The following is a 26,602-nucleotide window of genomic DNA, read 5'->3' on the forward strand; positions in this document are numbered from 1 at the left end:
TATACAGGAAAAACAACTCTGCAACCCAATCAAATTATCCGAGTGATACTGAAATCAGGAAACAGACTGGTCTTTTCCAATCACTGATATACACAACAAAATGTTTGCTTTTCCTTTCTATGTTAACTTTCTTCAGAAGGTCTTCTCCCCGAAGGAAGAGGCTTTGCACCTCTCAAAAGCCTCCTGTTACTGAAATGAAACTGAACAAGAATGAATGCTAAATGGATAGTCATGAAGACAGAAAACATGAGACAGGGATTTTAGAAAGAAGGGCAAATCTTCACTACAAAGCAAAGCTTTCCAAATGTTTCCAGCACCGAAATGGATTGGCAGCATGAGGTGATAGGTGCTTTGGCAGAGAGAAAACTGACAATACAAAATGAAATATGGGCAGGTTATTGAAACAGCAAGCTTTGCTGGCACCTGCGGTTTGCTGAAATTCTAATCAAGTTTCCAAACAGAATTCCTATTTGGAATTAAAAAGGAATGTCTCACCTATCGTCAGAAGCTTTAAGGCTCATTTAATTAGTCCTGAAAACAAACAGGTGCAGTATTTTCTTTAATTGATGTTATGCAAACACACACATTTCAGTTTACCTGTGTTTCTCAAGACTTCATACTTCTCTGTCTTTGCTGTTAAGGCAGCTGGAGTCAGTTAGCAAATGTCTCTCATTTTGATATTCAAAGAACAATTCAACTATATTCATAACTCTTCACACAGGGTCTGTTCTCCATTGAGTCGTCAGTACAGGATCAAGCCCTCTAAGCATGTTACTGGCAGCTTTTTGATTCAAAAGTAAATGCTAGAAAGATTTAGCAGAAATGAACCTACTTTACCTCCCCCAAATACTCTGTACCTACAGTGGGAAAGGTGCCACTCCAAATACCTCCAAACCAGAAGAAAAATAACAAAACCCCTTCTTTTTGCTCAAGTCATAAGAACAATATTCTGAGATATTATATCCATTGCTGAATCAGCAGCTATCTCTGCCTTCTGCTCATCCATAAAGAACAATCTCCAAAAGGGGAAGCAAAAATCTGAAAAAGAGCTAGTTTTTACTAAATAAGTGGCAAGGAGTCAGAGGTGATACTCCAACTAAAGCAGTGAGCATCATTACGCCGTAATGCACCATCTACACTGTAGTGGTGTTTCATAAACTATTTCAAGAACAGGCTTTGCAGCTGCTTGGCCTGGAGGACGTATCATGGGATCAGTACTCAAAATGAAAGCAAAACAAATACCTCAGATGCTATTAAAAATTTCTGCTGGGAAATACAAAGCTTTTGCCTTCAATTTTGTTAAAACATTGGCAGATCCCTCCAAGGGGTTGCAGAAAAGTATCTAAGCTTCAAATTATGAACAATTTAAGGTGGGTTTTTTTTGTGTTTACTGTTATGGGGTTGCTTGATTCTAGTTATCAGAATTTTTTGTTATTTTATTAAAAAAAAGTAAAAAACCAAACCAACATTTTACACCATTCATAGCACTTCAAAATTGAAGACCATGAGAACAGCAGGGACCAGGGAGGATTAACCCATGTGTATTAACATAAACAGGTTGAAAACCAGTATTAAAGAATAGATACTCAGTGCAAAAATTAACACAACTCTGCATTCCTCACTTTGCTCTCTTTCCTACCCTGTACTTAACTCTCCACTCTGCCCAGGGGCTCCAGGCCTGTCTCCTCTCTGGAAGGAGAAGACTTCAGTCTGAAGGGGATGGGCTTCCCCTAGGCAAAAGGACATGTATTCACACGCAGTCTGCAGCACCGTCCTGGAGGGAGCATTTCTCATCCATGGTCAAGCAGCTGGTCCTGTAGGACCGCAGGAGCTTTGTGTTAGCTCTGTGTAAGCTAACTAGGGACTGGCAAATCTTTCTCTGATGCAATAAGCTTGAATTTGTATACACATTCAGGTCAGTAGCTTTCTAATATCTTCACATTTATGGCATTTGCCAGTTAACATGCGGGACACTAAATGGAAGGGATGTGCTAATCTGGCACAATGCTTAAGGAAATGTTTTTGAATAAATACAACAAGCTTCAACATCACAAAGGATTTCAAGACTCAGTTTGTACTACCATTCAAACAATGCTCAAGCAGCACGTACTATTGCTAGCAGTACCACCCTGACTTCCACAAAACTCAGGCAATTTCCCAATTCTGTTGCTTGTGATGAACAATATCGTTCTTATCTGAGAACAGGAATTGTACCTCACTTGCGCCTCCTCTGTGACACTTCAAAAAGTTACTGATGAAAAGCACTTGTGTAAGGCGTGGTGTGTTACTGAAAATATATGATATCCTATCAAATGGGAAGAATGGCACTGCAAATTGATTTTTAATAGTACATTTGGGAGTTGCTAAGGATGTCCGTAGTGCAAGTAAACATCTACTGCCTGCCATCTTGTCTGCCCACTGACAGCAAATTTTATATCAATTAATAAACAGCTTCCACAATACATTTTTCACACACTTTATCTAAAGGTATGTGAAGTAACTTGTGATATAAGTTAAATATACTACTCAAAATATAAACCCAGCTCCAATCCATTCTCCTTACTGTAAGGTCATTTACCACATACCTTATTTATATTTCATGAATACCTCAAGGCATAAATAGGCATACTAAGAAATCAACAACCACTTCTACAATTAGGTAATTGAGTCTGCAAATTGCAGTAAATATCCACAGTTCCTGGCTATCAACTGAAGGCATTATTCAGAGAAGACTCTTAATCCAAAGGGAATGCACAAGAAAGACTGAAAAATAGTGAAGTATGTATGTGCCATTCAAATGAATACAAAAATTTACTTCAGGAGACAAGAAATATATTGCTTGGAAAATGATTATTGACTTCAATTACTGGAGAGGTAAAACAAAATTATTAAATAGAAGAATCAAAACATTTGAAGTCTAGCAGCTGGAAGAAAAAAAAAAAGGAATTGAGAAGAATATGGCTTTGAAGACAGGATAGAAAATAATATGCCATCTATGAAATGATACACAAAATGGGTAAGTAAGGGCCCCTTCACAGCAAGAGAAACAACTAGAAGCTGTGAATCCCAGTGACTCTCAGATGCCAACGGGATGGAGAGACAAAAGACTCTTTGTTGTTAGCTGTCAAATGGTATAAAACAACACATCCAGAACCAACACACGGTGCCAACTAATGAAAGAGGTGATGAGATTTGTCACTGCATGAAGGCCTGACCAGACCACCCAAGCACACCTGTCTTGATACCCAAACACTGGAGACAACCCGCACAGGCATGTCTTGGTACTTGGAAGTACACGGCAATGACAGCCAGAGTGACTGAAAATGATTTTTTTTTTTCCCTTCCTGATTTTGCCTTAAGTTTGCTACACTGTTGCAATATTATTCTCTATATTTCTAAAACCAATTTCTGCTCTGAAGGACAGACAGGAAAACAGTGCAGGGAGAAGAAACAAGTGCTGGAAGGAGAATGAGAGGGACTGGTGAGCCAAGGGGAAAATATGTCTTGTGCAAACAGGGATGGTATCAAAGCCACTTGTGAAAAAGTAGCCAGCAGGAGCAGAGGAAGGACTAGCTGAACTAACAGACAAATGGCAGAAGATATCATAAGCCAAATGCAAAGAACGGAGGGATGTGACTTCAGAAGACAACTGCTAAAAGATGGCAATAATGAAGCAGCAGTAATGCTATTACACAGTCCTTATAATCACACTTCTCTGAGACCTGAGAACATGTATCACCTCTAATGTGGTACAAGCAACATTCATCTCAGTAGCCTTAACTTCAGGAACAATTGTGCCCTGGTGCCTATGAACTAGGTAGAATTCCCATTTTGAAAACCTTAAAGTCTAAACAGCCAAAGCAAACAAGGAAAGGAATATTAAGATGTCGAGGGTTTCTGAGAAATACGTGTTTAAAACAGCAGTAAGGAACTACTTATTAAGAATTTATCATATGCATCTTAAAACCCATTCTCCATGGAAATAGGAACCAATATGCCATTGCATCCAAAGCCAAATAATTTTAAACGTAATTAATCTTTTATTCCATGGAAATTATATAGACCTGTTAAAACTGTGTAAGAAAAATATCACTCTTTACAGGCAGTGAAAAGGCAGAAACATTTACACCTGATTTCCCTTTTTACCTTTTTAAGAAATAGTTTTCTTCCATTATTTCTACAGATTAAAAAAAAAAACGTTTCATCAGCTTTCTCTAAGTCCAGTCCTCCTACAGTTTCTTCTACAGTTGGGCTCAAGTACATCACAAGATACATGAAACAGAAAAGGATGGGTCCAAGATGCAGTGACGTTAAACAAACACGTTCTTTCTCATTTTATCTTTAAACACTAAAGAAGTCAATTAGATCTTGACTTGTTTTCCATAAAACTACAAAAATCCTTTGAGTTTTGTTGGTTTTCTGTTGGTTTACAACAGCTCCTGCAACTGTGTTTATGATTTGTAAGAGAACTGCCCTCCTATAGCACCTGCTTTTAATACTTCCTCATAGATTTATCTTCTGAAGTTCTCGCTGCAGTAAATTGCATCAGACTTACTTAATACATGGAACAAAGCTAATATGAAGTACCTGGCAAGGTTTCTCCATGACTTGCATTAGTGATGATCACATTAACTCATCTCTTTAGAAAAGCAGACCTAATTACAACATCAAGTGAGAACAGACTCAGATTGTCATCCTCTGAACGCCTGGTGGTTTCTCCTCACTTTACAAATGAGCATTCCAATTTCAGCTTAATATGATCCTGTAGGTAATTTTGCTCATACAAAGTGACACATTAATGCAACACATCCAAAAGGTCACTCACAGCATTGGCCAATACAAGAGAGATCTCTAGACTTCAGTTAAAATGGTTTTAGGTGAAGGTTTGAACTAATTTTACAATTAAAGCAAATATATTCTATGCACTTGTCAATCTTTTCTTCAAATTTACTCTTAATTTCTCAACTTTTTCTCTGAATTTACCCAAAAAATTCCTTGAAGCTTCACACAAATTGCCTTTTCACTTTCCTTTTGTTTTGTTTTGTTTTGTTTTTTTCACAAAACTATAGAATAAAGTTTACTGGAAGGCAAAGTACATTTTATCACAACAATTTTAACAAGCGGAAGCTCATTCTGTGACAAGGGCTAAATTATGTTTTCCAGGGGTCCCATTTGCCAGGAGTACAATACTGCAGACTGTCATGGTTTCTAGAGATCATGCCTGAAGTTAATACAGAGTCAGCAACATCAGCCCATAAACAGTAATACGTGGGAAGGAGACCTAAGGCAGAGAGCTGAAGATCAGGAGGGGTGCAGTGCTTTTGAGATTGTATTTAGGATGCAAGAGCTGCTTACTGCTCAAGCAAGTAGCCTTAAGAACACACCTTTCATTCAGTATATTCCCTGGCTCACTCCCGCCTGGAAGAAGCCAGAAGTCCTCTAATCGACATCCCTCCTGACCCTCTGTCCTTTTTGGTAGGCCTGGAAGAACAAAACGTGGTGACACTAATGCAAAAGGACATAACACTTCATAGTCAAGAAGTAAAACACGGGTTTGAGCAACACAGAGATGGGCCCAGGAAGGCTCCCCTTTACAACTGCACAGACATAAGAAAGGAGGTAACTACACACATGCTTTGGGGGTATGCGTACTCCCATGTTTCTGCACAGGCGTTGCAGGCACATGGAAACACCTACATACTTTGAATGAACTCAGGACAATTCAATGGCATGCTCATTTTGAAATTTTGACCACCCAGAAAAACCCCTCATTTGGACATGTACGCCTTTTAGTCCAGGACTGATCCTCATAAGAGCCTGTATGTAGTTATTGTTTTTTTTAATATACAGCTTCCTCTTGGCCAGATCCCCAAAGCTGTAAGTTACACATTCTGTTTTTAATATATGCCATAATGTGGTTTTCCATTTTGTTTCCATAAAATGTTAAGTTTTATGGTGCCAACAACATAGCTAAATTCTCCCCCTTTAAATAAAAGAAAGTCCTTAAATTGCAATTTATATTCATGCATATCCTGAGCTGAAAGCAAAAACTGTTCTGTTCGATGGACCAGAAAGCATACTCTTGATTTCTGTACAATGATGGAATTCCTTTTTTTCCTCTACCAGCTTTTCTGCTTCCCAAACTGGACACATTCCATCCTTTATGTCAAATGTATCAAAATAAAACCTGCCTCCAGCTGCCAAAACAGCTCTAAGGAGGAAAAAGGAGGGGAAAGAAAAAAAAGGAGAGGGGAAAGAAAAAAAAGGAGAGGGGAAAGAAAAAAAAGGAGAGGGGAAAGAAAAAAAAGGAGAGGGGAAAGAAAAAAAAGGAGAGGGGAAAGAAAAAAAAGGAGAGGGGAAAGAAAAAAAAGGAGAGGGGAAAGAAAAAAAAGGAGAGGGGAAAGAAAAAAAGGAGAGGGGAAAGAAAAAAAAGGAGAGGGGAAGAAAAAAGGAGAGGGGAAAGAAAAAAGGAGAGGGGAAAGAAAAAAGGAGAGGGGAAAGAAAAAAGGAGAGGGGAAAGAAAAAAGGAGAGGGGAAAAAGGAGGGGGGAAAAAGGAGGGGGGAAAAAAGGAGGGGGGAAAAAAGGAGGGGGGAAAAAAGGAGGGGGGAAAAAAGGAGGGGGGAAAAAAGGAGGGGGAAAAAAGGAGGGGGAAAAAAGGAGGGGGAAAAAAGGAGGGGGAAAAAAGGAGGGGGAAAAAAGGAGGGGGAAAAAAGGAGGGGGAAAAAAGGAGGGGGAAAAAAGGAGGGGGAAAAAAGGAGGGGGAAAAAAGGAGGGGGGAAAAAGGAGGGGGGAAAAAGGAGGGGGGAAAAAGGAGGGGGGAAAAAGGAGGGGGAAAAAGGAGGGGGGAAAAAGGAGGGGGGAAAAAGGAGGGGGGAAAAAGGAGGGGGGAAAAAGGAGGGGGGAAAAAGGAGGGGGGAAAAAGGAGGGGAAAGGTCAGGCTTTTGACTGCTGTCATGAAGAGCTGATGATCATCTATGAAATTATATCGATGTGTTGCAATAAAGTGTAGTAAAATTGAACACAACTAAGACAAACAATGCATGGTTTAATGCAATGGGTAAAAAAATGCATGCATTTTCAATGCAGTCCATAATACAAACAAAATGGGGATAACCAACAGAATTATGATTCTTAATACTCTCAAACGGTCAACAGAAATCTCTCTTGTTCAGTTACAGAGAAATTTTCCAGTAACACCTGATGATCAAACTAGATGCATCCTTCTGTCAACAAATTCATTCTCACAATTCACATTCTTCTGTACTTACAAGCAAATTCTTATTACATCAAAACATGACTGCTCCATTCATTGCATCCCACCTCCAGCAATGACATGAATTGAGTCAAATATGTATAAACTGATGGGTGGAAAACTGCCTTTTCAACAAATACACAGCTATTAAAACACTTTCAACAAGAAAGAGAAACCACTCAAAATGCCGGTCAATGGCAAAGCTGAGTAGGAACTGAATGCATTTCCTCTGGATACTGATACAGTGCATACAAGAGCCTGAATATCCCGTCGTAGGGATGGATTTGTGTGGGCAGTTACAAAATAGTAAAAAGCCAGGGGAACAGAAGCACTATGAAAGCACTGCTTTCAAACAGCACACATCCTACACAGTAGTAACACTCTTGGAAACCAGAAATTGGATCTGGGCCAAAAGCGTGAGTTGGATGGTGAGAGAAATCTGCAGGACAGCCTTCTGAACAACCACGGACTAAACGAAGACTGGAGATACTCACAAGGGAACTCCTCTGTGACCAGAGAAACGGGGCATTCATAATCTCGTAATATGAACAGTACTGCATGTAAGATACCCACCAGCATTTTTTTCCAGCATAATAACCAGAGACCCTTGTATTTTGGTTTATTTCATAGATTAAAGAGAGGTAAAAGTCACACCTTTTGTTGTACAGCTTTCTTGACAAACTCCCAGATTAGCACTTCATTTCTGAGCACTGTCAGTTTTTGACAGTAGTGTAAATGCAGTGCAAACTTCTAAGCAGCGAGAGGCAAGTGTTGCGAATGGAACTGGAGAAAAACAACTCGGTGCGACAACCTATGTGATGTTTACTACTTCTTTTTTGGCACTTTTGGGGGTGTATTTGCTACATTGTGATATGTATAGTATTGTCTAAAAGGAAAAAGCATAATATAAGATTTTCTTACACTGTGTTATCAGCATTTCTCAAAAATTCTAATAAATTAACACCACTGAGATTCAACACCGTACTTCTGCGAAGCACATTTTAGGTTACAGTTTGAGTACAACAGCCTCAGTGATGTCCCCAAGGATACTTCTCCAGCAGCACTCTTGCTCCTCACAGCAGACTGAAAATAAGGAGCCAAGCATGAACTTTAAGTGGTGTTGGATTTCACGCAGTTTTGTGGAAAAGATAAATGAAGAGTAAAATGAGGTCAGGAGATTTATTTTCCTTTATCTAAGAGAAGCTTAAAAAAGACTAGAAACAGTACAACTAGATTCTATAGGTGACAAACTGTCACAGTTCTTCTGACCTAAGTCTACTGATTGGTTTTATTAAGTGAGCAAGTAACAAAGCCAGATCATCTTGGCATAAGAGTTTACTGATGATTTACTAAAAGGCAAAACACATTATCCACATTCCTCTGCTGCTTTCATTCACGGTATGCTTATTTGATTGCAACACTGAAACCAGAAAACTACCTCAAAACACACCTAATATTCAGTATTGCAGGGTGTTAACCTGCTATGTGGCTTACTACATAAAAAAAGTTTGTCACCTCTGTAAGAGGGATTGCTAGACACATTCCCTAAACATGCATTAATGCAGCTTTCCCATCAACACGCACTCAATGCTCCTTCATAGACTGTTTTCGATTATAAAACCAGAATTTAAGGAGAATCAGAAAGAGATTTTCTGAAGATTGAAAGGGATATAAATGATATTTCTGTGACTATCACAAGCCTCCATACATTTAGTAATTGATGCGTTGGCTGCTAAATGATGATCAAAAGTGAGTATCTTTCATGCTATTTTGTATATTTGCAGAAACAAGAACCAGCTGATTTGGACCCAACCATCTTTTTTAAATTGCTGATAGAGACATGTGGTCTCCAACTGAAAAAAGTTAAGTAAAAGCCTATAAAAGTGACATAAAAGATAGTCCCTGACGAATTTAGGGCGGCTGTGCAGAAAAGGAAACCATGACCTGATTACCTAATTCTCACTAATTTTCCTGAAAGCATGTACTCTGAGGTTAAGTTTAGACTCAAGGTCTTCAGAGCATTGCTAAGCTTAAGTAGGACAGCATACGTAGATCTTTAACATTTTTAAAATATTTCTTTCCAATTGCAACATTCCTATATATGGCTGAATAGCTCATTCTCAAGTTCTTCATGTCACTACCTTTTCCTATTAAGCCCAAATCCCAACTCCTTGTTGCCTAAAGAAACATGGTTATTAAAGAAAGATGCTGTGGTCAGGCACTCCAGCCTAAAATATCATGCAGTTACAGGATTTTATCTTCACAAAATCCTGAGTCCCTGGAGAAAAACTGTTCAGCCTACAACTAGCTCCAAACTTTGACATGTTATTAGAAAAGCATTATTAAAAATGTGAAATCAGTTAAAAAGGATGTTCCATTTATCTTAGGCATTTTTATATGACTTCAAGCAAAAACTGAATGTCCAGCTGCCAGGCACTAACCTGTAAAAAGCTTTGGTACAGCTAGCATAGGATTATCATCCACTGCATGGTTACAGAGGTAAGAGTTTAAAATGTTTCAAACAAGTCAAACATTGCTATAAAACTGAACACCCGCACATCTTGTGCCGCATCTCACTCAGATTTCTTGCAGCTGTCCCAGACTGTACCACTACCCAGCACATTTCACTGGGAAACACCCAAATGAAAGGACGGGTCTTAAACACAGCCCTGCACGTGCCAAACCCACGATTTCAGCACTGCGTCAGATACTGACTTTTAAAGAGCCACCACAGCCAAGCCCGTCTTCACACAGCCCCTTGTACTTCAGTTTGGGAATATCTAACTAACATACACCTTCCAAACATAGGAAAAATAAGCAGACTGTAGCTTGGGCTCCACATCAGCCTAAGCCTTTCCATGCTGAGGTGGTTGTAGCTGCTGCTGAGTTCTGGGAGCTGTATAATGCTAACGTAATTTTCCTCTATGACAAAAATATACCATAACACAGCTGCTGCATCACAGTCAGCATTCAAGAAGTTTCACTGGGGTTGGTCAGATACCTCATACCAATACATTTTCCTATGTAATTGCAGTAACAAAATGATGAGGAGAGATAAAATTATTTCTTGCCTTACCTGTCCAACTGTTAGTTCAGACCTGATCATATTTCTTCTTCACAGGCCTATGAAAAGGTCTGGTCTTAGGAGTCCAGTTCCAGGCCAAGAAATAATGTTCTTGGCTTTTACCATGTAAAAGAGAAGGAAGCCTTAAACAGAATTTCCCCAAAGCTGTGTGGAACAGGCATGAAACTGGAGAGTCTTAATCTTGATGTAAAACTGAATATACTCTTATTCTAAAAAACATGAGGAGAAAACGGTAGGGAGAAAAGATGAGTCAAGCTGGCAGATGAAGAGCAGACAGGGGAAGACAAACAGAATCACAGAATTGTTTATGTTGGAAAAGACCTTTACGATCATCAAGTCCAACCATAAACCTAACACTGCCAAGTCCACCACTAGACCGTGTCCCCAAGCACCACATGCCTTTTCAATACCTTCAGGGATGGTGACTCAACCACTTCCCTGGGCAGCCTGTTCCAGCGCTTAACAACCCTTTTGGTGAATATTTTCCCTGACATCCAATCTAAACCTCCCCTGGAACAACTTAAGCCCATTTTCCCTCATCCTATCACTTGTTACTTGGGAGAAGAGACTGACACCTTGCTACAACCTCTTTCCAGGTAGTTGTAGAGAGCAATAAGGTCTCCCCTCAGTCTCCTCTTCTCCAGACTAAACAACCCCAGTTCCCTCAGCCACTCCTCATAAGACTTGTTCTCAGACCCTTCACCAGCTTTGTTGCCCTTCTTTGGTCACGCTCCAGCACCTCACTGTCTTTCTTGCGGTGAGGGGCCCAGAACTGAACACAGTATTCGAGGTTCAGCCTCACCAGTGCCAAGTACAGGGGGATGATCACTTCCCTGGTCCTGCTGGGCACAACTATTTCTGATACAAGCCAGGATGCTGTTGGCCTTCTTGGCCACACTGCCGGCTCATATTCTGCTGGCTGTCAACCAACAACCCCAGGTTCTCCTCCACCAGGCAGCCTTCCAGCCACTCCTCCCCAAGCCTGTAGCGTTACATGGGGTAAATGATGACAGTCACATGGCAGCGTCAAACAGTCTCTCCAAGTATCAAAAATACTGCATCTGTAGAAGCCTGGGGGTCACTGTTGTACCATGCTGAGAATACTTTTTTTAATGGACTTCGCCTGGGGGACCTGTCCTGATCTATAAACCAATACCAAGGTGGTTTTATGCAACCCTCTCCCCAATTATGGTTAAAAGGTAACACTCTGTTCACGACATTTCACAGTTTCAAAAGTGAAGATTGGTCTTTTCAAAGTAAACCTATTACCACTTATCAAAGGCAAAATACAATATGCCAACATTTGTACCTTCTTTTTTTCAAAAATAAGGACACATGAGGAATACCTCAGGAAATACTTCAGAATTTCTGTGTGGGTGAGTGGAGTAGAGGAGGAGTAGCAGTATAACCTTATCCTTTAGTGTTATCCACAGAATGTAGGCCAGCCTACTCCAATGGAAATGCAAAGTGATATTATGTAAATGTTGAGTATTATAACTTCTATAAAGCCCATGTCAAAGTGTAATAAATTAGAGGAGCTCAGTTTTTAATTTCTCAATAACTGCTATTTTGTGAAGTGTGTGCAGGATACATTTATTTCAATATAAAACAATGTGGAAAATGTCCTTCTTTCCATAGATAAGCTATTTGTTATTTAATAATATATGTATATTTTACTATGTAAAAGTATAACTTATTTTTAACTTCACATTTTCATGCAGTTTATGAAGAAAATACTTTAAAACAGGAAATCAGAGTCCATTTCCTGTTTTAACAAGGATAATCCCCTGACCAGTAAGCACAAATATTCATTCCTATTAATTAGCACACTATTCATCTTATATTTCAAAAATTAATGAAAGAAAGCAAGTTGCTGGGAACATTATTAAGTTCAAAACATCTTTCACCTTATTTATCCAGAACTCAATAAAACTGTTCAAACACAGACTTGCAGCCTCCAGCTAGGTTCCTGCTATTAGCCTTAAATCACTTTTAGAGTTGCAATAACACTAAGTTGCCAAACTCAAATATACAGCTATCTACATCTGGTAGATAGTTTGTCTTAGTGAACAATGTGGAAAAATTTCAGTCATTTGATCCAAACTGTAAAGTTTTTTGCTGCTTACCAAGGAATCAATACTTTTTCTGCAAATCAGCATTTGAAAAACGTATCTGGAAGAATGTTGAAGGGACAATGTTTTTTTCTTTAAGTAAGCATAAGATAGCCTCTCAAAAAAAAATGCATATAGACAAGAGTTTTAAAAAGGTAAATATTGCTTCCTTAGTGAATGACTGAATCTCTAAATTTCCCATCTGAACCATGAGGTACCTTTTCAGAAACTGTGATTTTTTTTCACCTGAGGAAGCTTATCAAGATGAACAAACAAAAATAGGGAGCATGAAACATAATTTGATTTCATCCCTACATGGTAGGCACTGCTGCACCATGGAGAAGCTGCCATGAGATGCATGATTCAGCCGCCCGCTTCCCACTTTGCCATGAAGAATGCCCGACAAGGCATTCACTAACTGCTCAAACTCACACGTGTCTATGTTTCCACTGCAACATCCTTATTTCATGTCTGAAGTCATGCATAAAATCTAAGGGCAGTGGTCCAAAATTGCTGCTGGCTTCTGTCCAAGTTGCACTTTCCACTTTTAACTGATACATCTTTGTTAATATCAAGCCCCATGCAAATAGGCTAATGTGCATCATTCAAAAAGCCTTTATCTCCATATGGAATAGCAGTCTCTTGATTTCTTCCTTTCTTAACCGATGCAGTTATATCCATTCTTGCCTGGGATCACGGACTGTAAATCAGAGGCAAGGGAATGAAACAGATAAAAAACACAACCACGCTTACGATTAGGTCTTACTGGAACAGACAGCATGGATCTTAATGACTCCCAGACTCTCTGTAGGCCTTGAGCAAACTATGCTTTCACAGAAGTGCCCCCTTTGGCTGCATGCATGCTACAGGTGATTCTCATTTTATTTGCCTACACTAATGGCATTTGCAAGCCTAAGACAGCTGCATTGAATTCATTACATACAATTTCACAGGTCTGATGAGGGCAAGACATTAACAAACACGCTGAAGAAAACTGTTTCAGAGCATAATGAGTTATCTTTGTTCCAGCATCGCTTAAACTTGTCCACACTAGCCAGGCACTACCCTTGATCAATGAATCCATACTGCCTGAGCTGATGTGTCAAGTCAGCTAATCTTAACTGAAAACATGTGCTAAAGCACTTGTGATCTAGGCATACCAGTTTCAAAAATTCCTCTGCAGCAGCTCTGACCTACCATACCTTCCATGGAGATAGCACAGCTGACAATGCCCTCTGCCCCTTTATATGCAAAGCAAAGGAGGCTAGGTAAAATTCCCACTACAAGGGATGGGAGGCTATCAAAGTGTGATTTCAGGGTATCACTTACTGACTAAAGTGAAACATGAAAGTCACTTTTTGTACTTGTAAATAAGCATCTGTTTTAAGGGACCTATTTAGATTAACTATTTTAAGTTAACAGTGACATGCTTATTATTTAAATCCAAGAGCTTGAATACAATGTTACATTTCTATAGATGTATTTAATATAAATATATTTGGAAAAGATGACCTGATTGATACCAGAAATACACTAGATTCATTTTTGCCACTAAAAAGTTAATTTTCAAGTGTTTAGAGCCAAATGTAAACATTTGCATCAAAAAAATCTCTGACAAGGCTTAAAATATGGTAAGATGGGAAAATAATATGGACAGTCTGAATACAAATTTTACAATGGTCATACTGGAATTGTTTATAATGGAGGCTGTATTGAGAAAAATCTCATCTAATCTAAACATTAAATAGCTTACCAAACCACAGGGTCTGTTTTCTTCTGTGGTATGTTGTCTAATGGTTTCATCCTGTCCCAAAACAACAAGTCCTCCTCCAGCTATTCAGTTTGCTGAAATAACACACATGCCTACACAACTTCTTTTTGATTCTCAATAGCAAACAGTTCTGCTAACTACAACTGCTGGACTTGGAGGAATATAAGGCTAGGTTGAAGGAAGCTGTAATAAACCGCAAATTAATTTTGCTGATATGGCCAGAAATGGGACCTCGTCTTTCACTCAGAAAAGGCAATACATTGTAGTATATTATAATGTAGGTTAAATAACGCTTACTAGCAAACAAACAGAGCAGTCAAGAGAGACAGCATGAACTACACAGAATCTAAGTGCCTTGCCTCCATTATCTGTCAAGATATTTCTAAATGCCAGCGGAGGAAAAGAGGCTGTTCATTTGTTTCTTTTTTTGTGGGTCTAAGACCATATGTCTGTGTCATAGCTATGGCAGGGAGGTGCAATGATCTGAAGCAAAGTATATTTACTCTGTATTTCCAAAAAAGCACTGGCTTATGCACATCAGTTTAAAGTAGCTGAAATAAACAGCAAATGCTCAGAGCATATGGAAATTTCTGAACTATCTTTTAAATACATTCTTTTCTATGTACTTTCAAAAGGTATTACAGAGACAATAATAAATTTTTCAAGTCAGCTAAACACTACTCCTTTTCTCTGCAATCTAAAAAAATCCTTAGTCATCAGCAAGGCATGTTCTGCTCTCCTGTAACAACATCCATCAATTACTCCCATGACTTCTTCCTGGCTAGATCTTAGATCATGTCATTGTTTCAACTAACGCTTTTGGAATATCTTCAAATCTCTTTTACCCTCATGGCTTTTATTTCAGTGCCCTCTTCCAGTTCTCCATGTACATCTTGGATGTGTCTTCAAATCATTTTACAGGTATCTCCTCCCACTGGTATAACTCTCAATTTAACTTCTTTTCCTTTCCAGCCAACCTCATCTTTTCAATATTCCCCTCAATCTTCTATTCTCATCTTCTCACCACAAATGGATATAGTCATTCTTGAATCTTAACTGTTTCATAGTCCACACACCTGGGACATTTCCAGAGGCTGCCACATACCCCTTTTCGTCATTATCTACAACTTTTTCCTCATCCCTTCATTCATTTGGGCCTATTTTTGCCTCACCTACAGAGACCCTCTCTGGCCAACCCAATACCACCACAATCACTTCATGCAATCCACCAAGGAACACAGGTGGATTTGCTGTTATTACACTAACCATCTCTCAGCCTCTAGCTTTTAAAGACAATGAACTAAAGCTGGCTGTCCTCACCTTCACTTCCAGCCATTGATCTTACCTATGTGCTCAGCCCCTGCCCCATCAATCCTACCCTGAACAATTCATCAGCTTTCCATTCAGCATTTCTGCATGTGCACACCTGGTCACTGTACAGGAACGATGTGCCCTGCGTAATTCAGAAAACCTCTCTTCCTCCTTCCCAAGAGGGATTACACCAACTGTAATAAATGCAAAGGCACATCATCTAACAGAGGAGAGCGTGGGCTTTTCTTTTCCTGTTAGCATTTTTCAATTTAGAACTACATAGTTGCTAACCTACATTTCCCACGTGAGTTTAACTTCATAGCTTTCCTTTTCTGTTGCTTTTTCCACACTTACTGCAGTTATCTCAAAACCAGCCTGTGGAGTCTGTGAGCACCTAGTATTTTTACAACTAGCTGTTTGGGGACTGAGCACTGCCACAATAGAGCAACTATACAACACCAGAGGCAGGTGCCAAATGCCACATCACCAAGGATTTTTTGGACTGAGGGTGGTCAGAATACGTAGCAGAGCACTACTCCTTTGTGAATGATATAAAATTGCGTTGTAAGCTAAATGCTTTACAGGGCAAATATCTCACCATCATATATGTTTTTGAAAATCACCATATGTTACACAGATCATCAGGATGAATTAGGCAATCCACCAATAATTATTCAGCTGTCCCATAAGACAGCCTGAGAGGAGTGACAAAATGACAGTTAGGGGACAACTTGGGCCTCATGCACCACTGGGAAACTGCAATTTCACTTCAGATGGGCCTGGACTCCAGCTTATGTTCCACAGACACCCTCAAAACTTAAGCCCTTAACCGCTATGAAAGAAGAAATTCATTCAACAAGGAAGAATATTTTCCTTCTAAAAGTATTCATAAAAATATTTACTTTCAGGGTCTCTTCCCTCTTACAATATTCAGGTAATATTTTAGCAGAACAGTCCTGGCTCTCACCTACAAGCAAATTAGGGTTTTATTGCTCCAATAAACTGATTTCAAACCACAGTGGGTCACCCTAAGAGTTCCTTCCCAGAGGATATAGTTTCAGAACTAGTTCCAGAGACTTGAACTGCTTTCTCTACGGGGAGAAAAATAATATTTCTGTAATATACCAACCTTTCTTCAGATATGTTAATATCTGAAGGATGTCAGTTAATTGTGAGAGTTTGGGAGCTGGCATGGCTCCAAAGGTCTACATATTTCCAAAGGGACCTTGCCTGTAATTTTAACCCATTAAAACAAAAGTATATGGCTTGAAAAGAGTAGTATGTATTTAAAAATCTCACTGTGATTCAAACACAGATATATTACTTGCACCAGTGATTTGATAGCATCACTTCATAAAGGCAAAAGACAACAGGTTTTACTTCTATGACCAGCCTGCCTTCTTGCACATCACATGAAAGAGAACGGAAACGTGGCTGAATGTGAGAAAGCCCCAAACTGCAATGGCTTTTTGGGTGGGGGTGAAGAGAAACACACATACTACAAAAATCTAGTAATTCTCCACCCAAGCATTGCTAGTGAATGACCTCACTGGTTTCCTACATATACTCCAGCAGCCTTCCTGCCATCACTCTGCTGAGCCAAGCAGTGATGTCAACAGTCCACCTGTGAGAGTGATGTAGCCCTCTGGGTCATGGTCACAGAGAACTTGGATAAAAGCTCTGCCAGTGTTAATTAAATGCACCTCTTGTTTCACTGCTGATTTCCTCCGATAAGGCTCAGCTCACTTTTCCTGGAAAGACTTCCATGCTGTAAGGGAACCAGAGCCAACCATAACACAAAACAAATATTGCTTAGAGAATATGAAGACAACATGTTAAATATTTAGTTTAAAAACCAAAATTTGCCCATCAGTGCTGGGGCAAATACAAATCTCAGTAATTTACATGTGCGAATGACAAGGTTAAACTACAAATGCTAGTTACTGCAGATAGTTTATTATCTTTCAGTGATACTTATCTCTTTCATTGTAATGCTCTTCCTGACTAAACTGGAGCAGAATTCTAACAACCTGCTTTACCACTGGTAAATTCTGCCAGGTTAGAGTGCAAGGAGCTCATCCAGTAAGAAGTATGCTTTGAGAATGGAGTTCGACATTTAATTAGCATCAGAATTATCACTACAACTTTAACAAATGTGTTGTCCAATATTCTGCCATCAGAAAGGTCTTAGCTGTAAGAAGGCTCTAAGCAGCTTCAGTATTAAGGATCCTTTTCCATTAATACAATTAGCCAGCAAGTAATGAAATGAAAAAATACATGCTGCTCCTTTTTTTCCTATATAAAGAAATCTAATCCACTGTCATGACTGGATGCTTTCACCATATGCTGTCACCAGGATTTCTGTAATCCCTCTGCTCATAGTATCTGACCTTCAGCCACTTTAAACCTTCAGGACATGCCCTTTTATACTTGCTTTGTTCTTGTAGACAATTTTCAGATAGCTTTATTAGTAAGAGAGCTGTCAAGGGAAGACTCTCAGTTTTGGAACCTGACATCAAAAATATTCCTTCTTGCACAACTTAAAAAGTACCACTAGCCCTAAGACTTTATTGCTGACAGCAACGCACACAAAAAATCTGAAGATGGCAAAATAGAAAAGTGATCTCAAAAGTAGTGGTACAACTCTATTATGAGAGTTTATTTCCTGATGATCACAACTCTCAATTCTGAATGGCAGCAAGTTGGACCTCTTCCCATGAATTTCATTCTAGAGAAAGAATTGCATGGGAAGGATGTTGGGAATACATTCGTATTCATTCATTCATTTTGATTTGTAGCAATTGTGATAGTTCCAAGGAGTGTTCTGTCCCACATTCCTGAGTGTTAGCAAAATTTTCCAACCAACCAATCGATGTCTGTCTAGATTATTAGATTTTTAGCTCTTGGGGATCTTATGTTTATACAGTACCTTGCCCTACAAACTCTCTTGGAATACATAACACTAAGAGTATACTGCCTACCCAGTTCCTGATATGGGAAGTTCCATGGCTATACAACCTCTCACCAAAGTCAGGGTAACTAACTTGGACGTATTTTTTACATTCTCCCCAAGTAAGAAATCCCATATATAAAAAGTCCTTCATAAAAGAACCGTATTTTTTGGTTCTAGGCAGAAACTGAAAATGAGAGGTAATCCTTCAACTGGTCTATACTGCTCCTATGGACAGTTCCTATGGATTTATGAGGCTGAACTACAGCTAGTTTGTGTTGAAGTGTGAAGAGTGTGACTCATTCAGAATGCACAACCCAAGAACATTTTACTGTGACATCCTACAGAATAGCTCCCTCATGGATTTGAGTAGTTACTGTCCATTCTTCACATTCACTCCTTCTCACAACTTTATGACATAAAACTTCCAGGGCAAACTTGAATCCAGGCCATGAAGGAGACACTAGAACTTCTGACAAATTTTATTATGTCACCAGGAATTGGAATTTGGTCTTACACAATTTAAATACACAGCTGTGCTTCCCGTCTGGTGGATGCGCATAGTGTGGCCATGCAGAAGGAAAGCATATCCCCAAGTCCAGTGAGTTAAAGTGACACAGCTTCCTGAACTCCAGGAACTCTCCTGGTCAGAAAGTACTTCCTTCCTTGTTTCAAACACTTGATTGTTTCAGAGGGAATTCAAAACAATAGATTAGAAACTTTCAACCTTTCCTAAGTGTACTGCTACACAAGGAAATCAGGCCGTGCTCTGGGAAGATGAGATAACATTGGGAGAGTACTCTTTCCGGAAATGCAATGGCTTTTGCATCCCTTCTCTAGCACCATCCCATGAATCAGCTACATATAAGTAATAATTCATGCTATGAGATGTCAGATGCAGTTCAACTACTTGGCAAAAGGCATGAGCTAAGTAGCTTCTCAGCTACTTTGATAAGTCATGTCAGGGAAGAAAATATCAAGAACTTTCTAATCTGAGTGTACTTTTAAGGACAGGTAGAAGAAAAGGATGACAATTGCCTCTTTTTAGCACCTCATTGTTTAAATCTCTAGAAAGGATAAAGAATGTGCTGCTACTTCTGCTGTTAGAAATCTATCCCTTCCTACCATAACTTAGTTTTACAGAACCAGCAGAGATGTTCACAAGGACTGGGAACAGATCAGGCTCATCAGCTGAAAAGCAATCATTTTAATCATACACTTTTTTCTAACACAATTCCTTTCATCTAAATACATTACTGAATGTTTTGTAATGACAGATGAAAGATTTAGCATTTAGAATACAATCACGTAACTACAATTATTTACAGGCTGCAATTTGAATAAGGAAAGGCAATGGACTTGTAAATTCATTTTTCTGCAGCATTAGGGTGCCTAAGTATCCTAGACTAACTGAAGAACATCAGAAAAGGAACCAACAGCAAGAGCCATTCTCTCCAGACCCCGTACTCAAAGGTCTTATATGATATTATGTTTTCCTAATTCTCTTCTCCTATCAATGTAGAGCTACAAAAAGTGTGAGGATAAAATTATTATAAAAAACCCAAGAACTCACCTGGTTCTACACATTATTTTTAGAGTCAAACAGGAAATGCACTTCCCTGACAATCTGGGTCAAAGGAAGGGAAGTGATTGAGTTGAATACTCTGTACTCACCGTTCCTACCAAAGGGTAGATGAATCCTGCCCCAATACTGGCTCTCACATCACTAATCGGCAGAATGAAACCAGTGGGAACACCCTTCCTCTCGGGCTGATGGGAGAGGGATAGGTGAGTTTTTGCCATACAAATGGGAAGATTTCCAAATCCCTAACAAAAAAGGGAAATAAAATAAAAATGTTTTCAGTGTTACAGTAAAGACAGAATATGTTTTCACTTTGTTATCAGTATCTTCTAGAAACCCTAAAATCCACATAGCAATAGTTACCCTCAGTTTCTTAACAATTAATATTTCAGAAATGGACAGAATACTGTGTTTCACATACTATTCTCTCTCAGTTCAGGCCTCTGTCTCCAGAGACTTGCTGTAGCGATATCCAGCTTCTAGAGTGGGTTCTTAATCTAGAGTTAGGTGCAAAAGTTGCCTACGCAACGGCTAGAGCGTGCTATTTTCAGAAAGGCTGTACAATGCGTACCACACTGAACAAGAAACCTACACCAACTCAATAAAACTCCAGTATGGCGCTTCTCTCTGGGCTTTAACTAACTAGTTAGATACCTATTTGAGACAGGATTCATACTGCAAAACTCTCTAAGGGTACTAATGTTTTCTTGAACGTAAACACAAATGACTTATGATGCTTTGCTTTGTTTTTCAACAAGACAAAAACTGCATGAGGTGATGGCACCCACTTCACTAATGACAATGCAGTAGTTACTCAAAAAGTGGAAGAAAATCAGGGAAAGGATCTCAGCATCACCCCTCACACTATTTGTCTCCCAGGTTATTGAGTAACCTTGAGTCAGGCACCTTCCACTCTTCTGTTCAATTCCTTGACAAACAGAGATGCAATTCACAAGGCCGGGATGAGAGGTGGCACTGCTGCCTCTGCAGCCCAGCGCTGATGACAATACTTCAATGACATTGTGAAAATATATCCTAATACTGCCAACGTTTAGATTAAAAAATGGATTAGAGAATCACAGCAGGAAAAGATAAAGACTTGGATTATTTTCTTCAAGTACACTAAGTAAGCTTCTTTTCCATATAGAAAATCAAATGAATTCTCAGGAGATTTGCATTATAGAGAAGACAGCTATACTTCTGTCTGTCTGACCAGGCTGATAAAGTACTCTCAGGAATTTTTCCATGACACATCATCCATGGTTTCTATTTTCTGACAGAAAGGCTCCAGTCATGTTTACGTGCAGAAGCCATTCCATTACAGAATATACATTCACCTCTCCACATGAAAAGAGTTTTAGAACTATTTTCAAACTATAACAAAGCCCACTCCCACATGCTTTAGGAACAGTGATCTATTTCACCTTCTAGCATTTATAACCCCTTGAAAATAATATGAACAGAAGGAAAACAAAAGATTTTACAAGTATCAGGAGCTTTGTTTTTAATGTGCATAGCTTTGCACAAGTCTTTTTGTGTCTGCAAACTCATTTTTTGCTGTTACAAACGTTCATGTTAAAATTGGGCACATTCACTAGCTGCTACTTTTGCAGATGTGCAGTTGTCACATTTAAGGCAGTAACCCAAAATTACCACTCTGCATAGAAAGTACAGTTTCATCAACAATCTCAAAATGATTCCAAACACCGTATGTGTATTATGGGAGATAGCTTTCAAGGTTAAAACCATTCTGTTCTATCTAATCTAAACCAATCCATACTGACCTCCACAGTTTAGCACCATGGGTAAGCTCATGCCTTTTAGCAAAGCTTGACTAAACACTCTAATCTGAGAACCTTTTTCACCCTGAGGTTTCCTAAGACTCTCATCCAGCAGGTACCTGACTGCATAATTCACTGGTGTTCTTACCTGCCGGGTATAACGATCAACTTGTGACTGCGCAGTGGGAGACAACTCTATATCCTGAGCTCCATACACCTTCTGAGCAATGATCCTTATTTTTTCAACAATAGGAAGCTGCAGAGACAAGAAAACAACACAAAGATGAACATTACCCAAGAAAAACTAGGATCTTGTTTGCTGAGTGAGAAATCTGAATCTCTCATTTAGATTCATCCTTGTTAATCAGGCTTGCTAAAGCATGAAACAAAGGGCACTGGTGATGGATATGATATTCAGCTACAGGTACATGAATCACAACCATGATTTCAGCCACTCCATCATTTAGGAACTGCACAATTTGTGCATCACAAAGTTAACAACATGATCTTACACTCTTGCCTAAAGTGGGGGAAGAAAATTACTGCCATGTAGTTTTAAGAATCAAGAGCTAACACACGCTGCAGATACAAGGAGGCAAGCTCCACTGGGTTAACAGGGATCACTAGAGAAATAAATTTAATTTCACAATAAAGACAACCTGTACAATGAGTGGACAAGACAAGGTAGCAGGCAGCCAGGGAAGGTTCCTCTGAGAAGCAAGGATTTGTAGCAGAAAATTACTAACCCATCAACTGCTCCTTTGATTGCAATTTTTGGGGTTTTTTTTATTCTCCTCTCACCTCCTATCCTTCCTAACATATGTATTTTGAACTGTAGCGTTGATACTGTGAAGCACTTTGGACACTTAAAATATTAAAGCATTATAGGATACACTTTGAAATCACAAGTCACTAAGTTCAACCCCAGTCTCCACGAGTATCCACATCATGTCATTCAGCTCAAATTGAACGTGTGTTATGCCTTTATGACTTCTCTTTGAAGGTAGATGCAGACTCTCCCATTTGGGCTGTTAGACATCCTTTTACAGATTTTAATCAGACAGTTTTTTGAGATCAGATCAGGCATTGACAATTTGTGCCATCATTTCTGTTTGTTTCGAGTGAACAGCTCTTTCTTCTTTCTCTCTCCTTTTGAATAATGTTGGAGACAGCAATTGTGACCCCTATAGCCTATTTTGAACAGGCCAACCTCTTAAAGTTCTTTCAATAGGAACAGGATGATGAAGGAAGGATCATACCACCAGTTCAGCTACTTCAGTGCTGACCACAGACAGCCAGAGATGTGTGCAACACTTCAGGGAACATCCCATCAGTAATTTGTACTCTAGCATATTTAATTGACAACACATGTGGAAGAAGTGTTGAAAAAAATCTAAAGAGACACCACCTGGGGAAGAAGACCTGGTAATCTCAAGCAATACAAAAAGCACCAGAACACAAAATAGAAGTATTTAATTTTATTCCAACAAAGGCAAGAAATTGGTTTGTGAATAACAAACTCAACCTGGTGCATTTATAGGAAGTTCCACAGTTAATCACATTTTTGTAATGCCTGTCTAGAAGTAATGGTTTTTCTGCAAAGATACATCAGTTGAATGGTTAGTGTCAGACTGATCTTTTTTGTATTTATGATTGAATTTTAGAAAAATTAAAGTTTAAAGTAGTCTGCCTTTACATTAATAAAGAACTTCAGTAACAGAGACATCACAAGAAAAGAACCTTGCCAGACTTTCAAGTAGCTTAAGTATAAGGCAGTTAAGAGCTACTAAGGCCCAAATAAAATCCCCCCTCAGATATGAAATTTCAAAGTGAGGTTTAAAGATGTTCCACAAGACATTTTCTGAACATGCTGATTATATGATTACTGAACCTTAATTGGGTGGAATGTCATCACATTCCTGACTTCAGCCTTTTTATAGGAATCCAAGCAGTGCTAAAAAATCTAATGAGGATTGGAGGTAACACATTGCATATACGCTTGATATAATTCCTGGAAGGATTAAGCTGAATGGAATAGTCAGTGACATGGATAGTCATCACAAGATGATACTTCTCTCAGGTTGATTTTTAAATATGTTCATACGCACAGCAGTTTTGAACACAGTGGAGGAAATGCAAAATGTGTCTATTAATTTACCTTTTAGGTGCTGTTTGCTTGCAGTCAAGGACTAACAGCAACAGCAAAGGCAAAAGAAATTCTGCTCCCCGTTGTCAGTAGGCCAACATCAAAACTAACAGCTTTCTGGTTAAACCTCTGTCAATTCATTGAGCTGGAGATGTTAATTTAGATTCAACTAGCATTTGTGTCAAAATATTTCAAACTAATTTGACAGCAGCATAATTATTATGCCCTCAGTCTCCTTTCAGTGACCATAACTGTAGTTTCCAAATGAAACCCAGCAGGGCTCTGGCTAACATCAGAGGAGACTGCTTTAATGACAGTGGCGGCATTCTGCTCCTCCCGGGATGTGTGCAACACCTTGCATGACTGAGTCTGAGCTGGACAGTCAGACAATATCCCTACGGACTTATGTTTTTGGTTTTTTTTTTTGTTTTTTTTTTTAACCAGAATTTCAGATATTTTTCAGGCCAGTACCCACACCTCAAACTTTGCAAATGTAACCTCAGAAGGCTCACCAGTGGGGCAGCAGTTGCGGGAGTTTGAATGGCAAACAAAAGTGGTTTTCTGAGACCGTCACATATTTTTGCAAGGCACATGCATACAAATAGTAGGGCAATGTGCATGGTGTCAGAGGAGAATGTCAGCCTATTTAATCTCACAACACAGACAGATGAGTCCTGGCTGAGCCCAATTCAGATAGGAACCAGGAGGGAGGCACGAATACCCTATACACATTAACACAGCCCATGCACGTGCACACTCTCAGACATGCTTCCTTCCTGAAGTCTCAGGAGTAGGGAAAGGAGTACACTACACCGTGCTAAGGATCCACCTGTTTCCTAGCATTTAGTGGGACTTTAAAGGAATTATCTATTTAGAATCACAACATAACAGCATTTCAAGCTAAAAAGCTTCCTGTGTTTCAGTTATCAATTAATACTGTTGGGAAATTTCATTTTAATTTAACTTAAAGAAGTATCTTCCAAAGAAAAGTTACCTAGTACTTTACATGAGAAATAATTTTTTTTTTTCTTGAAAAAAACATAATGGTATTTATCAGAAAAGAAGCTCTAGTAATTCAAGAGACTTTTTACATATGTGCCATAGCAGAAGCCTGGATGTTTACAAGACACTTGTAGGAACAGTTCTTACTTTTTCTTATCTGGTCTTTAGGGCAAGTTTAGCTTTAGGTTTTCAACACATCACTATGGAAATACTCTCACTGATGGGCACAGGCATCCACCATATGTAGTAACACTTCACAGTGCTAATCCATATGGAAAAGGGCTTAGCTGAATTCAAAGGGGCTGAAAAATAGAGGCATACTGCACAAGTAACTAAATCATTAAGGGATTTTAAGCTGGATTTTTGCTCCAGCTGATACCAGACTCTTCTAAAAAAATCATGTGAGTTACCTATATGTACCTTAAACACTTTGGTCTTTATTATTCTCTGTCTGAGAATTTTCCACAATGGCCTAGGATATTCCTGAACCAGTTGTTCATTCCCACTGGCAAACTACAACGCAGCACCCTCAGGTATACTGATGCAACTATTCGCAGGTCATCAGTAAAACAGCCTTAATGAAAGGAGGATGAAGTCTCATCCAAATGGTGAGTGTTGATGCACCTGTATGAATAGCAACTTAAGTTTCGCAGCACCTCTGCTATCTGGACAGCTGCAGTGATAACGATATTTATAAAACGTGCAGAACGTCAAAAGCATGAAAGATTTAGGATCAGTGATAAAAGCTGTTCTTCTCATTTCCCTTATGTAAGGTTGTGAATGTTACACAACTAAGTACATTTAGGTGGAGAACAGGTGACAGATACACAATAGGCAGTATGGATTTAGACCAAACCTGACTTTTATAGATCTGCAACTATGTATTAGTACTAATGCTGAAGGAATTACAGCAGTTTCAGAGAAAATGATAGTATGAAATACTCAAGGTAAATTTATACTGAACATAAGAAGGTGCTACAGGGCCACACAGTGTAAGTACCTGCTGACAGTTAAGTAGCTTTGATGCTTCTCTCAGAATCAAACAACCTCCCCAGCCCTGCCAGATATAATGTGCATTTCTGAAATCCCACACATTCAAGAGCTACCAAAGCCATATGCTTCTTCGGAGGCAAGCACAAACACACGTGCTTGTTGAGGCTGCCAAGCACCCACACCATAAACAGGATTATCTCCTTGGCTAAAGCATAACAAGTGTTACAGCAAAAGTGCACAAACTGCTTTCACAAATCTGTGTGGCTGTACATTTCATTACTTGATAGAGAACAATCAAACCAAGAAATCGCGCTGATAAAGAGGAGAACCTGTCATTCCCAAGACTGAATTGATTATCCAAAATAAAATCACACCAGTGTCACCCAGCCACACTGCTACTTCCAGGTCATCCCCCCTGCAAAATATGATGTTAGTGCAAATCGGTGCTGTTTATTACACAGTCTTCTTTCTTCCAATACTATCAACAGGAAGGTTTTTACCAAAATGTAATTTAACAGTGTTTTATTTCTGCTAGCCTTTCCTCATATTTTCTTCACTCTTCATCTCTTCCTTCAGTTATAACAGCAGGCTGTGGATTATCATTTTTCCATGAGGGG

The 26,602-nt window shown here is 39.1% G+C and overlaps 1 protein-coding gene across 1 annotated transcript in view; it reads right to left on the reverse strand.

Moving 5' to 3' along the window:
• The window catches only part of MTHFD1L (methylenetetrahydrofolate dehydrogenase (NADP+ dependent) 1 like), a 159,321-nt gene that overhangs the window by 28,958 nt on the left and 103,761 nt on the right, over nucleotides 1-26,602 (reverse strand). Inside the window, exons 25-26 of the mRNA XM_074862861.1 lie at nucleotides 21,993-22,100; nucleotides 20,156-20,308 (exon numbers count right to left, since the gene is read on the reverse strand). Coding sequence (XP_074718962.1) covers nucleotides 20,156-20,308; nucleotides 21,993-22,100 — 261 coding nt within the window. The remainder of the gene's footprint in view (nucleotides 1-20,155; nucleotides 20,309-21,992; nucleotides 22,101-26,602) is intronic.

This window comes from Strix uralensis, chromosome 3, assembly GCF_047716275.1.
Source record: "Strix uralensis isolate ZFMK-TIS-50842 chromosome 3, bStrUra1, whole genome shotgun sequence".
Lineage (NCBI taxonomy): Eukaryota > Metazoa > Chordata > Aves > Strigiformes > Strigidae > Strix > Strix uralensis.